Here is a 17,711-nt window from a genome sequence, read left to right as displayed (position 1 = left end):
GGATGAGCATTTCTCCATTGATCAGAAAAAAGAGAGACTATTTCAATGCTTGAGTAGTAGCGACCTCTGCAGTAACACCCAAATAACTCTATGATTCAAGAAATCAATCAGTAAATTGTCTCATCTTAAAGAAAGCTGTGTGGTTTGTTCACACCCTCAGAAACATCAATCAAGAAACAAAAACTGGTAGTCATACAAGTTACAAAAATAACACTTTGTCTTTGTAACACTGTAAATATTTCTTGCTGAAATAAGACTGTTGCCCCAGTGCAGAAAATAATCAGAGGTGGAGATAATGGCAATTTCTTTTATTGTGGTCATGGGATGCCACTTTACCAATATATGTGGTACTCCCAGGGAAAGAGGGGAGAGCACCAGCTAAAGACAGCCTTTTCTTGGCTGCAAAAGTCTGCATTGCACCATGAAACAACCATATCAGTTCTCTCATAAAGCCTTGCCTTATGTTACTTCATAACCTAGGCCATTTGTCTGGTCTGCATTTTCTCGTAATTTTCTCTTAGTTTTGCTTAATCAACTTCATCGTGCCATTCTTCCAATACCATGGCTCTCCACAAAGTTACCAGAAGGACCTGCTACCTTCTTTATAGAGCAGGAACTCAAAACCCTGAAGACCTCTCAAGCCAGGGAAAGAACAATGACACGGGGTCCTTGTCACAACCTGTCTACAGGTTGTAGCACACTTATTTTAATGTTATTGGTTTGATTATCATTCGAATCCCTTTTATCTTCATGAGAAAAATTGAAATTCAACTCTAAGCAGATCCTTTCCCTGATAACAAAAGGGGCAGGATAGTATAGTGGTTAAAAGCATAAATCTGAAGCCAGACTTCCTGGGTTCAAACACTGCTTCTACCACCTACTTACCATATGATCCTATAGAATTTACTTAGCCTCTTGATGAGAATAAGCCTACCTAATATTACTGCTAGGAGGATTATATGCTCACAGTACACAACAAGTACTACAGATATACCTCAATGATATCAGGTATGGCTCATTAGAATATCTGGGCCTGGGATCCAAGACACGTAAATCTAGGCTTAGCAGATGAGTCCTTGGCTAATAGGTTTTGTTTTCTCATTTTTAAAATAAGAGGTCTGTACAGCCAGATGACTCCTAGAGTATCTTCTAGCTTTATAAAACACCGTCTTGCTTTTGGATTATATATCTTTACCTCTTTCTGACAGCCCTAGTGTAAGTTAAAATTGCTCTTCTAATTTAAAGAGAAGACTACTGAGACATAGGGAGGGCGAATGTTTCCCTCTTTTTTTCAAAAAAAAAAAAAGTGCATCATTGACTGAGAATTAAGAAATTTCACTTTGCATTCTTGCAGCTTAATAAATGACTTGCTTTCTTGCCACTGACATTTGGAGGATTAGACCTAGAGTCCATCCTGTCCAATATTTTGTCTCTCAGAATAGCTTCAGACATCATTTGCACATCCAAACTATTTCTTTAATAACCTGTCACCAAGCTCTCCTCCATTAATTTATCTAATTCTATATCCTAGAATGTTCAACTTCTTGGGGTAATGACCTTCATATGTTTTCGGCACCATGCCTCTTGTATTCTTCAAGGAACTTTGAAAACTGCATGCTGCCTGAGAACCTTCTCAGATACACCCAAATGATAGCTATTTGAGGGGGGTGAGCCTAAGATCCTACAGGCCACTGATAAGATAAAATAGGTACAGGTGTCTAAAAAGGGGGAAAAAATCACCTCTTTTTCACTAGGGAACACATTATGTTTTCATTTCCAGGCTAGTATTTTGAGCTCACAGTCTCTATGGAAAGAATACAGTGAACACGTGGAATAGGGCAAATTAGGTTATCTGCTTGCCTCAGAAATGAGCTTCACTTCCACTGCCCTTTCCAAGCTCAGAGTCTCTGGGTCCATGTCATGAAAGCATTATTTTCTCCGTCTGTCTAAAGCCTTGACAGATGGACAGGAGTGTGGGACAAGAGGGCAAAGAGATGAAAGGAAGGCAGATATGAAAGGAATAATAAGGACAGGCAAGAACAGGAAAGAAAAGAAACAATTAGTCAGGGGAGAGAGACTTGTCCTTAGAGACTGTAACTTCTGAAGAACCATCTGTATTCAATTGGCTCAGAGAAGGTTATGCTACACAAGAGTCTTCTACATAGTTCAGAAAAAGGAACTGTGAGATTTAGATGATTTTTGCATATCCTTAGAATTGAAGGATTTGAAAAAAAAAAAAAAGCTACTTGGTAGCTTTATGGACTCCCCCTTAAACTCAGTTATCTTTTCTTCTCTTTTGCCTCTTGTAGTATTTTCCCACATTTGAAAGATTATCGGAGGTGACTCTTCAAGTCAGGGTAAAGGAGATCCTAAGTATTATCAATACAGATTTAGCCAGCTTCAGGGGTAAACTACGAATAACAAATTCTTAAACAATTGCTTTGCTGACTTCTATGGGCAGAATTGCAAACATCACCATCTTTTGTAAATGATTAAAGCACAATGTTAGATAATATTCCCTTTTGTAGAATCTCTTGTACAGATTTTTAATATATATCAAGCAAAATGCAAAGAAACAAGGTTTGAATGACATTTGAAATAGTGGCAAATAAATTTAGAATGACATTTTTTATTAATATGCCAAAATAGTGATATTTAGAACTATTTGATCTCAATGCTTTTCTATTCTCTCTAAACAGAATTTGAAGTTTTCAATTTGCTCTGAGTTCTGTCTAAAAATATATAATAATTCCTTTTGAGTCCAAGGAAATACATCTTTTCAGATATCATATAATGAATCTCTTCAAAGAGAGTAAATATAAGGTAATGTTTGTTTTTTATTATTTTTCACATTTTCACAATAAATATGTGCGGCTTTTGTATCAGAAAAAAATTTAATGGAATGAAAGAATCATACTAAGGCCAGATCTCTATTAGGACAAGATGAGGGTTGACGAATATCCAGGTGATCTGGTATGTATGGAAAGGGAAACAAAAAATATGCTAAACTTTCCTACTTTTTTACTATTTTTTTAAAAGATCATTTTTTAAAAACAGGTTTAGGTTCACATAAAATTAGGAGTTTCCATATATGCGCTGCCCCAACACATGCTCAGCTTTCATCATCACCACCATCTCTCAGTGGTACATTTCTTACAATTGATGGACCTTCACTGAATCATCCAAAGTCCATCGTTCACATTAGGGTCCTCTCTTGGTGTTATACACCCTATAGGTTTGGATAAATGTATAATGGCATAGTATCATACAGAGTATTCTTACTGCCCTAAAATTCCTCTGTGCTCCACTGATTTATTCCTCCCTCCCCACTCACCCCTAGCAATACTGATTTTGTTACTGTCTCCACAGTTTTGCTTTTCCCAGAATGTTATGTATTTGGAATGATATAGTATGCAGCCTTTTCAGATTGGCTTCTTTCACTTAGTAATGTGTATTTAAGGTTCCTCCATCCCTTTCCATGGCTTACTAACTCATTTCCTGGTTTCATACCATTTTCTTGCAACCCCTTAATCTGAATTGCATTGCTAGTTGCATTTACACAAATCTCAGTTAGGTATGAAAAACTGTAATAAGATCTGAAAGACAGAATAATCACTCTTTCTGTGATCTGACATCACAACACCAAAAAGCAGATTAACTCGGCATCTAGAAAATAATTTAAGGAATTGAGGTCTACAATAATCTTCTTATGTGGACAACAGGAGACAAGAACCTGCTGAAAAACAGTCTGGCTTTCACCAGAACCATGAAATCTCCTTTTGCCCCAGATTTAATAGATAGAACCATCCAAAACACACAAGAGGATGTAGCATTGAATAAACTGACTAGAGATGATGTTCAGAAAAGAGTTCATTCATTTTTTTAAAACTCCGCTAAAGCAAAAACACTTTGCTATCCTGGTATTTCTGGGTTGATCTAATGTCTGTGGTTCACCACTCTGAATATACATTTGTGGATTTCAGGGAGAAGCATTTCTGTCATATTAATAAAATGGTTTTAATTATATTTCATATTAGTTTCTTGACTTTCTGTCTAAAGGGATATACAGTTGTTTGGGCTGATAAACAGGGCATGCAAAAGTAAATACCACGTCTGTGTCGTGTGCCACTATACCACTACTTACTTACAGAAGAGGAAGAAGAATTTGGGAGGCAAAAACTCATACCAAATCCCTCCTTTAAACAAAAGGTGGGGAGGGGGGTAGTCTTGCGTTCACTTACTACTCATCCACATAGAACAGTACCATAACTATAGCTCTCTGATCCGGTATATACCCAACCCCAAAGAGCATTTATCACACCACCATGCTGAGAGGGGAAGCCATCAGATCATTTCCGAACATTTCCAGTGCCTCGTGATTTTAAATCCACTGGACAAAACAGATTCCAGAGCAAACTTTGGAAGGCACCAGGCGGCAGCCGGGAAGTGGGTGAGCTTGCAAGGGTGGCCGGGGTGGAGCGAGGAGCTTACCTTGAACTCCTTCTCTATGTTGGCCAGCTTGGCCAGCTCGTTGCTGAGCTCCAGGGCGGTGAGCACGGGGTCCTCGCTGGACAAGGACAGGTAGGCCGGGCTGGCCAGCCCCTTGTAGGCATTGATCCTGGAGCGGGAGTGGCTGAAAGAGTCGTGCCTCTGCTTCTCCATGCAGTCTCCGCACTTGCAGAAATAGTCGTGCGGCCGCTCGATGCGGGCGCCCTTCATCAGCAGCATGTGCACCACCTCGTACTTCTGGCAGTGCGCCGCCAGGATGATGGGAGTGATGTCGGGCGAGAAGCGCGTGCCGTCCTCGTCGTAGGCGTAGAAGTCGTCGTCCTGCAGCTCCTGCTCACAGGGGCTCAGGGTCAGGCGCTTGCTGGCCGCGAAGCCGGGGTGGTTGAGGATGGCTTCCACGATGCGCACGTAGCCCTTGCTGATGGCCAGCAGCAGGGCGTCGCCGATCCGCGCCAGGTTCTCCTTCTTGAGCAGCAGCTCGGTCACCTCCAGGTGCTCGTTGCCCACGGCCAGCTGCAGCGCGTTCTGGCCCATGTAGTCCACGCAGTTGACGTTCAGCGTCTTGGACTCCTCCAGCATCTTGCGCACCACAGGGATGTTCCCATACTCTGCGGCGTCAAGGAAGCGCTCCTCCTCGGCCGTGAGGCTCGTGCCCCGGTCATTGAACATGAAAGCCGGGCCCCGGACGGCCTGGCGCCGGCCCTTCTCCCGCATCACCGTCTTGCGCCTCAGGGATGGGCTTCCCTCCATGGACCTAATGAGCAGCAAAGAGGAACAGCTGTAGACTGGTAGGGCCTCGCGCTTCCTCCCTCCCTATCCAGCCCTTTCCAAGTACACAGCACCTGCAGCCGACCTGACCTGCGGGCCGGTGGGCAGCTGGGTCAGTTGCTAAGCAACGCACCTGAAATTTACACCTGTTACCTAATATGGGCTGCTTGAACCCGGAGAGGGGCTGGTAGCCCTACAGAACACGGGTTCCTGTGCAAAAGAAAATGGCATTCAGAAGAAACAATAATATAAACAATCCCCAGACATCCATGCCCCCCTTGTGGCCCTGGTAAAGATGGAACTCCCTGGACCTTGTATGACCAACCGAACTACTCTTAAAAGTCTTGAAAATAGAGGTCTAAAAGACAACCTACAGAATGGGAGAAGCCATTTGCAAATGACCTATCAAATAAAGGGCTAGTATCCAAGATCTATAAAGAACTTATTAAACTCAACAGCAAAGAAACAAACAATCCAATCCTGAAATGGGCAAAAGACATGAACAGAAATCTCACAGAGGAAGACATAGACATGGCCAACAAGCACATGAGAAAATGCTCCGCATCACTGGCCATCAGGGAAATACAAATCAAAACCACAATGAGATCCAACCTCACACCAGTGAGAATGGGGAAAATTAACAAGGCAGGAAACAACAAATGTTGGAGAGGATGCGGAGAAAGGGAACCTTCTTGCACTGTTGGGGGGAATGTGAACTGGTGCAGCCACTCTGGAAAACTGTGTGGAGGTTCCTCAAAGAGTTAAAAATAGACCTGCCCTATGACCCAGCAATTGCACTGTTGGGGATTTACCCCAAAGATACAGATGCAGTGAAACACCAGGACACCTGCACCCCGATGTTTCTAGCAGCAATGGCCACAATAGCCAAACTGTGGAAGGAGCCTTGATGTCGATGGAAAGATGAATGGATAAAGAAGATGTGGTCTATGTATACAATGGAATATTACTCAGCCATTAGAAACGACAAATACCCACCATTTGCAGGAGGGTATTATGCTGAGTGAAGTAAGTCAATCGGAGAAGGACAAACATTATATGGTCTCATTCATTTGGGGGATACAAAAATTAGTGCAAAGGAATAAAGGGAAAGGAGAGAAAATGAGTGAAAATCTCAGTGAGGGTGACAATACATGAGAACCACCTAACTCTGGGAAATGAAAAAGGGGTAGTGGAAGGGGAAGTGGGCAGGGGGTTGGGATGACTGGGTGATGGGCACTCAGGGGGGCACCTGGCAGGATGAGGACTGGGTGTTATACAGTATGTTGGCAAATTGAACTCCAATTAAAAAAATTAAAAAGAAAAAAAAAAGAAAATAGAGGTTTAGCAGGTTCTTGGTACCAAAGCACTAGGATTGAAGGCTAAAGAAAAAAAAATTTTTCAAGCATTAGGCCAGAAGAATCCTCTCAAGTCACTGCATATTTTTAAATAAATTAATTAATTGACAGGGGCTGGGTGGGGGAAGGCTTAGGATTTAAGCCACGGATCATTCAGGATCTTACCTTTGCTATCTTTTTCTCTTAAGGGTATCTTGTCCACCCCCATCCCCCTCAAAACAAGATTCATTTTGTTCAAGGACACAAGATTTAGCAATTATAAAATTAGAACATCAATCTAAACTTATTTTGTTGAAAAACTAAATAAATAAACTTATTTTGTTGAAAAATAACCGTGACTTTGAAATAAGAGTTATTTAAATACCAATACTATATAATTGCCTCTTTGAAATAAAAAGATATAGTATGGTTTATGGTCTAGAAATCAGGGATACCTGGGTGGTTCAGTCAGTCAAGCATCTGCCTTCGGCTCAGGTCATGATCCTGGAGTCCTGGTATTGAGTCCCATGTCAGGCTCCCTGCTTGGCTGGGAACCTGCTTTTCCCTCTCCTCTCTGCTCAGCTTTCTGTTATCTCTCTCTCAAATAAATAAAATCCTTAAAAAAAAAATCACTACTATTGGAGTACTGGGGTAGCTCAGTTAAGGATCTGCCTTTGGTTCAGGTCATGATCTAGGGTTGTGACGCCAAGTCCAGAACCCCACATTGGGCTCCACACTGGGCGAAAAGACTGCTTAAGATTCTCTCTCTCTCTCTCTCTTTCTCTCTCTCCCCCTCTCTCCAAACCCACCTGTAAAAAATAAAATCACTACTATTTTTTCATGAATAAAGCATTGGACACTAATTATATATCCATTACAATGTACTGAAATCCTAACACTAACCACATTCATTGAGGTTTAGCTGCATTATGAAAGTGATGTCATTAATTGGTGTGTATAGTGTTTCAGGTTCACATTTTAATTTCTGTGATGCTGAGTAAATTCACTTATTTGGACTTCCTTACCCCAGATGTAAAATGGAAATTTACCAAGTGCTCCAGAGTTTCCTCATGTGCACATGGACAAAAAGCTTTTTTAGAAGTACTGAGTCTCAGGATCTCTGAGTGGCTCAGCGGTTTAGCTCCTGCCTTTGGCCCATGATCCTGGAGACCCTGGATCAAGTCCCACATCAGGCTCCCTGCATGGAGCCTGCTTCTCCCTCTGTCTGTATCTCTGCCTCTCTCTCTCTCGTTCTCTGTGTGTGTGTGTCTCATGAATAAATAAGTAGAATCTTTAAAAAAAAAAAAGAAGTACTGAGTCTCTGAAAAAGGATGCTAAATAAACAGTATAGTTTTTAACACTGTGATTACTATTTTTAACATTGGAATTACTTTTACTATTTAAATGGCTATTATTATAAGTAGACATCTACATCTTTACCCTTACCCAGTTCTAACCTTCTTGTTGACTGAAATACTTAAGATAATTTCCTTTAAAATATCTGTGACTTTTTTTTCTGTATGAGTTGCACCAAAAATACCAGATAAAGCTCTTTTCACATTACTAACTTTTGAAGTAAATAACAGTAAAAAGTTAAAAGTGAATGGCAGGGGTGGGGGAAGGAATGCTCTCCTTCTATAATATATATTCCAGAAATACTTTCCACCATTGATAAAACAGTATTCACAGAGTCAGGGGCTGAAAACTAGCTAGAGAAGACACTGTTCTCCCTGGAGATGTGGGAGAAGAATAAGTCAGAGGCAATTACCAGCCCCCACTCAATTCTCACCTCCACTGGGGCTTCAAACCAAGAAAGGAGTACAGAGGCACTGGCAGAGGTTTCCCATATGGAGACCAAGGGAACATGTCCAGGCAAACCTGAGTCTACAGAGGCATTAACTAAAGAGGTCCAGAGAGGCATGTTAACTCCAAAGGCAACAGTACTAGACTGGCACCTCATTCTAAGTGCTCAACTAGTGTCAGGTGATCAACTTTTTAAAGGAAATAAATATAGCACTTATATGCATAAACATACCATTATATATGTACACATATGTATTACACACATATTTATGTATTTGTAGCAATTTCGAGAAAGCAGCATAAGAGGCTTTTTATTATAGTTATGCCTGGGCAGTGGAACTGAGGAGCCATAGGAGAAGGGAAGTTTTTGCTCTTCAGTTATACACTTTTGTACATTTTGAATAGTTTTAACCACAGTTTGAATATTTTTATTAAAAATAAAATTAATCATCATGGGCATCTGGCTTAGTCAATTTTTTTTAAAGTTTCTTTTTTTTTTAAGATTTTATTTATTTAGCTATTCATGAGAGACAGACAGAGAGAGAGAGGCAGAGACACAGGCAGAGGGAGAAGCAGGCCCCATGCAGGGAGCCTGACGTGGGACTCGATCCTAGGTCTCCAGGATCAGGCCCTGGGCTGAAGGTGGCGCTAAACCGCTGAGCCACGCGGGCTGCCCTGGCTTAGTCAATTAAGTGTCTGCCTTCAGCTCAAGTCATGATCTCAGGGTCCTGGGATAGAGCCCTGCAAGGAGCCTGCTTCTCCCTCTCCCTCTGCCTCTGCCCCTTCCCACCCTCACTCAGTGCTCACAGTCTCTCAAATAAATAATTAAATAATTATAAATAAATAATTAAATATAATTAAAATAATAATTAATAATAATTAATTTAATAATAATTAAAAATCTTAAGATAAAAATAAATGAAAATAAAATTCATGTTTTTAATGTTTATTTTAATCCCTTATTTGAAAAAAATTTAAATATAAGTGCTTATTGGCAACCATTGCATTATAATCTTTCTGAAGCTAAATAAATGGTCTATTGGTAGGTATGGATGTGTGTTGTGTAGGGTAGCATGTAGAGTGAGTTTGTGGAGTGTGTGGTGTGTGTGGGAGACAAGGAGGTGCAATGCTGGTTCAGGGGATGGTGTTGTATATGTATATACTGTGTGTCTATGTGTGTCTCTGTGTGTTGGTATGAGGATGATTTTTAGGTGAACAAGAACTGGGAAATAGCATTCAGTGAACTGTGCAGACAAGAACTTTGTTTCAAGACCAAACTCCATGACAGGGTTTTAAACAAATCTGGTAAATATTGTTATTGTAGTAGGTAGGTATGTTTTATTACTACTAATGGTACTGACTTTATTGGGTTAATATTTTTTACTATGAAGCTACAAACTGGAACTCTTCAAATGGCTAGAATTTCCATATGGTATAAAAGTTGAATTTTGTGCTTACCAGTGATAAATATTGACATTTTCTATAACTGCAGAATGTATTTACAGAGTATGTATGTCTGAAGAATTCCAATCTATACTCAGATACACTATCTTTAGGGAATAGACTCATTATTAAAGTGTGACATCTTAATGGAAAGGGCTATTTATCTAATGATTGCTATCTACAACAAAAATCACTTATAAAAACTCCATCTTTTCTCTCAAAAGAGTATGATTTGAAAATACCAGTGTTATTTGAAATATGGTTCTTTAAATAATCTTTCTTTGCATTTTTTAGTATTTTAAAGTTTTTTCTTAGTATTTTTTCCCCTTTCAGAACTAGTATCTCCATTTTGTGTATTTGAGCTGAAATGTGGGATTTTGGTACTATACAACACAAGTCACATGAGTCATTTTGATTTTGTCTTTAGAAGATTCTAACACTGAGTTAAGTGTGAAGTCAGATTTCTGAATTAGAACAAAGTATACAGCTATTTCAAAATAAAAGAGCTGACCAAATGCTGCTTATCTTCATGGTGAATCCACATAAGAAGTGCTTTTTTAAAAAAAATTTCCTGGGGATGCCTGGGTGGCTCAGCGTTTGAGTGTCTGCCTTTGGCTCAGAGTCCTGGGATCAAGTCCCACATCAGGATCCTTGTGTGGAGCCTGCTTCTCCCTCTGCCTCTCTCTCTCTCTCTCTCTCTCTCTCTCTCTCTGTCTCTCATGAATAAATAAGTAAAATCTTTTTTAAAAAAATACACACAAAGCACTTATGCTGGGCATGGTAAGTGCTCAAATGTCAGCTATATTGTCTCCTAAGAATTATGCTGAATCAATGACCCCAGACTATGAGGCCTTTAATCACTTGTCATACTGGCCCTGCCAAAAGTAAAGTTGAAATAACACATGTGAGCAGTGCAGCCTAAGAGACAAGTAGCTTTCTATTCATTTAGGTTCCCTACGTTTTATTAACATTTAGAATCTGATCTCCAGGAAGCAAGTCACCTGAATCACAATTAAGAAGACACCTGCAGGGCAGCCCCAGTGGCGCAGCGGTTTAGCGCCGCCTGCAGCCTGGGGCATGATCCTGGAGACCCGAGATCGAGTCCTACGTTGGGCTCCCTGCATGGAGCCCGTTCTTCCTCTGCCTGTGTCTCTGCCTCTCTCTCTCTCTCTCTCTCTCTGGGTCTCTATGAATAAATAAATAAAATTTTTAAAAAAAGAAGAAGAAGACGCCTTCAAAATGCCTTCACCAGTGACTCTTTAATTTCATGCCCTTGCTTTTACCAAGAATTGATATTTTTAAAAGGTTACTATGTCTTTTTCAAAACTGTATTTAAAGCGTTAAAGTGGTTGTCTATTATTATATCCATTGTACCTTTTACATGTATTCAAGTACTAAAATTATTCTAGAACTGTGTATTAATAGGCTTCTCTCTCTCCCCAGATGAGTTTGCTTCTTTTAACCTAGTAATACATAAACTATATAACCCTTGCCTTTTTTTTTTTTCCCCTAGGAAATTTAGCTTATATCTAAAAGTGCTTAGTTACCATCACTATTCTACTCCAGATTTCTGGTGTAGTCTTTTCCCACCACCTAAATGATTTCTCACATAGATTTAAAATCAATTATCCTATATTCCATGTACTCTAAATCTATTTTATGATTATATGAATTCTTTTTTAAAAAAATAGAGTATTAATAAATATCCCCACATATGTGCACATATTCCTTGATGGTCAGGTAGTACTTTATTTTTCATTAGCCGGTGACCAATAGGGGGGAAGTGCTCAATAAATATCCGTTCCACCGGGCTCCCAAATCTCTTCCCAGGCTCTATTCTCTCCCTTGACCTCAAATCCCACATGTACAACGATCTGTCCTCTGGACACTAAAAATGTCCCAACTCACCCTCTCCCTTAACAAGCACCCCTTCCTTATTCAGATTAAGCAATTTCAAGGTCATCTATGACTCACCATCTTGAGGCTCTCAGTCTCAAAGTTCTGAAGATTTTCCTTTGGAATATTTCTTGTACTGGAGCCTCCCTTCCAATTCTCATTGCCAGCACCATCTTCACAATCTTTAATCAACCATAGCTGGATTATTACAACAGCTTTCCAGCAGAGATGCCATGAAGGAAGGCCATAACACACATGTCTGTTTTTCACACACTATCATATTTAATTCCTATAACAATGTTATGAAGCAGGTCTTATTTCCCTTTCATAGATAAGAAAACTGAGATTAAAAACCAGCCCACTGTAGCATATATAGCAAAATGCAGATCTGGGTTTCAACTTGGGGTCTGAACTTCAAATTCTTTCCAGTGCCACAAGCTACTCCTAATTTTCTTCCTTCTATGCCACGGCCATCCCCAACATCTTGCTTTTGTTAAGGTCTGCTTCTACTGTCACACTTCTCTTAAATAGCAACAACAACAACCAAATTGGAATCCTCTGGTTGACTTTCAAGAATTCTGCCTAGAAAACCTTGTTTTCCTTGCTCCTCAGATTCATTTTTCACTGTCCTATAAACATATTGTCCTGCTTATTTCTATACTATCAAGGGTAATCCTATACTGTCAAGGGTATTTTTGGAAAACTAATAAGGTGCTTTCTCTTCTGTGTTTCCAAATACAATATCTTTTCCCCAGTTGACTCAGGACACCTTGCTGTGGGGGCAGCAGGAGAGGCGGGTGGGGATGATGAGTGCTTAGTTAGAGTTCAATGGGGACATGTAGGGGAGAAGTAGAGAAGACAAATTTTAGAGGAGTGCAAAGAGAAAGAACAAGGTAATTTTCAGCTTTTTTTGTAGGAAAAATGGGATTTTGAAAGCAGAATGTAGGAAAAAGAGAAATCATCTTGAGGAAGGATTTGCTCAGTTCTTTATTTCTCTAATCAGTTCTGAAGGAACCAGATCATAGAATGCTCTTATCGTGCAGACAAGATAGCTTTTGATAGCAAAGTCATTGTGCTTCCTGTCCTGGCACAAGAATGAAAAAATAGAACGGAAGGAGAAGTTAAGATGTAGATCCAAGAAAGTGAGAAACCGCTGAGACCAAGAGACCTGTGACATCCCAGCCTGGTTAAGCAGAGAATGTTATGGGCTTTCTCAAGCCACGCTATGTTCCCATGTATTGTGGACACTGCGCCGGGAGCCAGAGAGTCTGCACCCCGACTAGGGACATCGCTAGTGATGTAAGCTGTATTTGAGCTCTGTAGCTCATAGGAGCTGAGCTGAAACCATCCATATATGTATGCCAAGGAGCATATCTGGGTTAGAACAAAGGCAAGTCAGCCAAGATCAAGTTATTTTCGCTGACAAGCAGCACCTAAGTAGACCAGAAGAATCAGAGGACACCAAATCTTTCTTTCTTCCAGGGGATACATAAACACCCTTCTCCCAGTGCCCAGATGCTACAGAGGGAGAGGAGAGTAGGGGGAAGTGGATAGGGAAAGGCTTTCTGAAAGCCTGAGCTCTTTTATTCAAGTGAGAGGCTATTTATTAAAAGGAAAATTTACATTATAACATCAAACTAGGATCAATGAAATTGGCCTCACAGCATCTCTCCAGAGTGCCCTGAACTAGGGGTGTATACATGAACCCTAAGGAGACTACAACCCCTTATAGAGATTGGGGCGGTGGGAGCAGGGAGGAGGGGTTATGGAGGAATCAGCAAGCAAAAATCCCTTAGATACTAGCTCAGGGCACAAGGAGACACTGTCCTAGTTGACCTAATCCCTGCAATAATGTAGGGCAAATCTTCCCTCCTATTAACTCACATAATTGCTTAATCATTTAATTAACTTAATTGCTTTATGGTTTAATTCACTTGTTGAATAAGTATGTTTAGCAAGCAAAATACAAAACAAAATTTTAAAAACTAATTTAAACCACAGAATGGACATTTGGTTCATTTTTTTTTTTTCTCTCTCTCTCTCCTGGTCAGTACGTGGGAGGCTCAAGAGAAAGACCTATTACAGGCAGATTACAGGAGCAACATGTTGCTGTTCATCTAGATTGTTCTGGTTTCTTGATCTTGCTATATGTGCCTCTGGGATGTTCTTTGTTTATTATATCCCTAGGCTACTCTTATTTCTGCCCAATTGATACTAAGCCTATAGACAAAGAGATTGGGTTTGGGTCAGAATGATAAGTAACTTCCTTAAAGTCATTAAAGGATAAAGAATTAGAAGAAGAGAGCTCAGAGGTCTCTCCTATGCTCTCTCTACTCTACGATGCTATCGCCAGGGAATAAGAAAACAATGAATAAAGGTTGCAAATCAAAATAGTGTTATTAAAATGTATGCTTAGCTTATGTTTTGGAACATTTGGGTTCTATAAAAAACAGCTTCAAAAAAAAAAACCCACAAAAATTGCTCTTCAGATTGAATCACAATCTCTTTCACACTCAGCAACAAAAGAACATTATTAAAGAAGTCAAATCCTTTATTGAAATGAAGAATTAGCCAACTACTCTATCCATCTAGCAAGTTGGCAAACAGAGTAATAACACCATCAATGTGAGCCAAAGCCATGAGAATAACACTCAAGTTGTTTTGACGAAGCAGTTCGCCCCCACTGAAGAAAGGTGAATGTGCCAACCGGCCAGGATCCAGAGTGTCATTCTGTGAAGGGCGAGAAGAGCAGAAGGAGCCACAGAAGATGAATAGTGAGCAAAGCACAGAGGAGGGGTGGAAGAGGGGAGCATTAGAGAGTAACAGCCATGTTACAGTGTCGAGGGTGGTGATAATTGGAAGTGATGATAGGGGTGGGAAGCAGCAGGCACTGACAAAAGGACAAGCAAGTCAGAGATGAAAAGTCAAAAAATAGACAAGCCTCATAGTCTCCCTGGCAAGCAGGCAGCTGTCAGTCAATGTGGCTGCCTCTGGAAACACCCAACATCTATACGATGCGGCTTACATGTGAGTGTGCTCACAAACAGCTTCAATGGAGTCATTAAAGACACATGTTTTGAAAAATCTCTTAACACATTTATTTGTAGAGGGGAAGAAGAGAAGTGGGGGACACTCTGAACTTCAGTAGCCCCTAAGGGCACCAGTATGCAAGGCTAGAGGAAGGCAGCCCAATCTGTCCAACTGTTTGATGTACATGGTACAGGACTATGGGGAGTCCCATGTACCACACCATCTACTGCTGAGCCCACATCTATGGACACCATGAGCAGCTCAATAATGTGTTGTCACAGTAGCAACCAAACCAACAAGATAAGGAGCTCCATTTAAGAAACAGGAAAGCATGGGACACCTGGGTGGCTCAGTGGTTGAGCATCTGCTTTTGGCTCAGGTCATGATCCTGGGGTCCAGGGATTGAGTCCTGCATCAGGCTCCCAGGGGGGGGAGCCTGCTTCTCCCTCTGCCTGTGTCTCTGCCTCTCTCTGTGTGTCATTCATGAATAAATACATAAAATCTTTAAAAGGAAAAAAGAAACAGGAAAGCACAGCTTTCATTCCTAAAGATTTTCATCTGCGCCTCCCCCCCCCCCCCCAAAAAAAAAAGTAATAGGTAGAGACTCCAGCACTTGCAAGTCTGGAGAGATATCTGGGTCTCCACAGTAATTAATTTCCTGACAGTTTCTGTTGGCCTGTGCTATATTCAGAATCCTCTAGGTATGAGTTTAATAAATCTATTAGACAATGCTAATTTGGGTATATATCCTAATCGCCAAGTCAGAGAAAAGAGGCTGTTGTATATTTAAGGAGGAAAGCTCCAGTTTCTCTCTTCATCACTTTCCCTGTCATCCCTCTCGTGAAAGCTCTTTGCCAGACCCCTCAGCAGCCAAAATCAGAAAAGTAAAAAGGTCACCTAATGATGTGTTCCTTCCTCCATTGGGAGCAGAGGTGAAGACCCCTAATCATTGCCTGCATGACTTAATAATACTTCTTAAACACATGTACCTTCTAGAACTTAGATGTTTCTGCTTCCAGGAACTGTATTTTGCATACAACTCTGTTAAACTGCTGCATTCATTCCTTTTTAATGGTCCGCTTTCATGCCCAGCTCTTCAATGATACTATAACATCCTTAATAGAAGAGACCACCTCCCTTTATGTCTAAATACTGGCTTTTAGTACACCACTGATGAATATCTGTCTGTTGGAGCCATGAGTGAACAGACCCATGAGTGCTTAAACCGTAAGACTGAAGACCCAGGGAACAGACAATTTTCCCCTCCCGATTAAAGAAAACTTTTGGGGGTCCCTCGGTGGTTCAGTTAGTTAAGCGTCTGCCTTCAACACAGGTCATGATCCCAGGCTCCTGGAATAGAGTCCCACATCATGGGCTCTCTCCTAAGCAGGGCATCTGCTCCTCCCTCTCCCTCTACCCTTTCCCCCTGCTTGTGCTCTCTCTCACTCACACACTCTCTCACAAATAAATAAAATCTTAAAAAATAAAATAAAAAATAAAGAAAACTTTTGGTCACATTTGATAATGTGTGGAAGTAGTGGTGGAGGGGAATTAGAATAATCCTATTAAAAAAAGTCATGAATAATATAAATTAATAATCAGAAGTTCAAGTAATATAAACAATTTTTCTTCTTTCAAAGCAGGTTTTTCCTTAATCACATTTAATGCTTAGTTACACCACAAAAATTATCTGATGCATTCCACATTTCTTGATTTTAATATTAAAATTACATTTGTCAGGATAACATCGAGTAAATCTTAGAATTAATAAGTTCTAATAATGAAGCTTATCTTCAAAAATAAACTCACAATACTTTCTAAAATGAATGTTTATTATTTCAAGAACAATAAGTGACAATGAAATCAGAAGTCAAATGAAATAAAATGAACTCAATCAAAAACTGCTATGACCTAAGAGAAATTCATATTTGGCTATTTAAGTATATTAGATGCTATTATATATGTTAATATTTTATATTATACATATAAACTTGTTTAATATTATTAGAAGCAAAGGGATCTGGTTTTCTATCACTATCACCCATATCCTAGGTCAAAAGTCTGAAGTTTTTAGATGCTTGCTCCTGTCTCATCACTCTGCAACCTACTTTTCAACAGAGAATCCATATGCATCGGTACTACTTGACAAAATATATTTAGAAATGCAAAACTGGTGTAGAATATTAGCATTGTCATGCCCTTTCCTTAGCAGGTCATATACTTGTGGATATTTAAATCTCATGTTTTAAAAGGTCTAAGACCAAATCCATACTGTCACCTATTATTTGAATAGTGCAAAGAGAGAAGTTTTCTTTCTAAAAGGGGATTCCTTGGACTGGGTAACTATAGACAAACATCCCTGACCTAGATGCTGAATTAAAGACAAAACATTGTAACAATCCTGATTATTCTCATACAGTCACTGCTGAGCCCCTTACCCACAAGTGTGAAGTTAGTCACCCCACTGCTCACAACTCCAGATACTCTATCTAGGGCCAGACTCCTACATGCTCACCCTACACTGGCCACTAATCTAGCAACCCTGCCAGACTTATACTGTGTGGGGCTGAGGGCAATGTTGAGAAGGAAGACTTCTAGGCAAGATAAGAGCTTCCCTCCTCAGAAGACTGCTCAGCGGCCAGTCACTGTTACTTAAGCATGCTCCCTGAGGGGACAATCTCAATCCTGAGCTAGGAAGTTTAAAGTATTCCTTCCTGTCAAGAGCCTAGGAGCCCAGTAAAGACGGGTATCTTCCTCCTGTTACATTTCCCATGGTGTTTTATTGCTTACTCTCAACTGGGGGTAAGGAGGTTTATGGAACATTGTAGGCAAAGGCAAAGCTTGATGGTTAAGAATATTGAGAGGAAGAAGAGGGGAGAAGGAAGGAAAGGGAGGAAGGGAGGGGAGAGGGAGTGGGGGAGAGAGACG

General features: G+C 40.4%; 1 protein-coding gene across 7 annotated transcripts in view; it reads right to left on the bottom strand.

Moving 5' to 3' along the window:
- TRPC3 (transient receptor potential cation channel subfamily C member 3) overlaps positions 1–17,711 on the bottom strand; it is a 64,930-nt gene that overhangs the window by 41,852 nt on the left and 5,367 nt on the right. For all 7 annotated transcript variants that reach the window (XM_038564748.1, XM_038564749.1, XM_038564750.1 and 4 more), the window contains exon 2: positions 4,492–5,263. In XM_038564748.1, the coding sequence (XP_038420676.1) occupies positions 4,492–5,263 (772 nt within the window). The remainder of the gene's footprint in view (positions 1–4,491; positions 5,264–17,711) is intronic.

Source organism: Canis lupus, chromosome 19, assembly GCF_011100685.1.
Source record: "Canis lupus familiaris isolate Mischka breed German Shepherd chromosome 19, alternate assembly UU_Cfam_GSD_1.0, whole genome shotgun sequence".
Lineage (NCBI taxonomy): Eukaryota > Metazoa > Chordata > Mammalia > Carnivora > Canidae > Canis > Canis lupus.
This window is presented reverse-complemented; position numbering and strand designations above follow the sequence as displayed.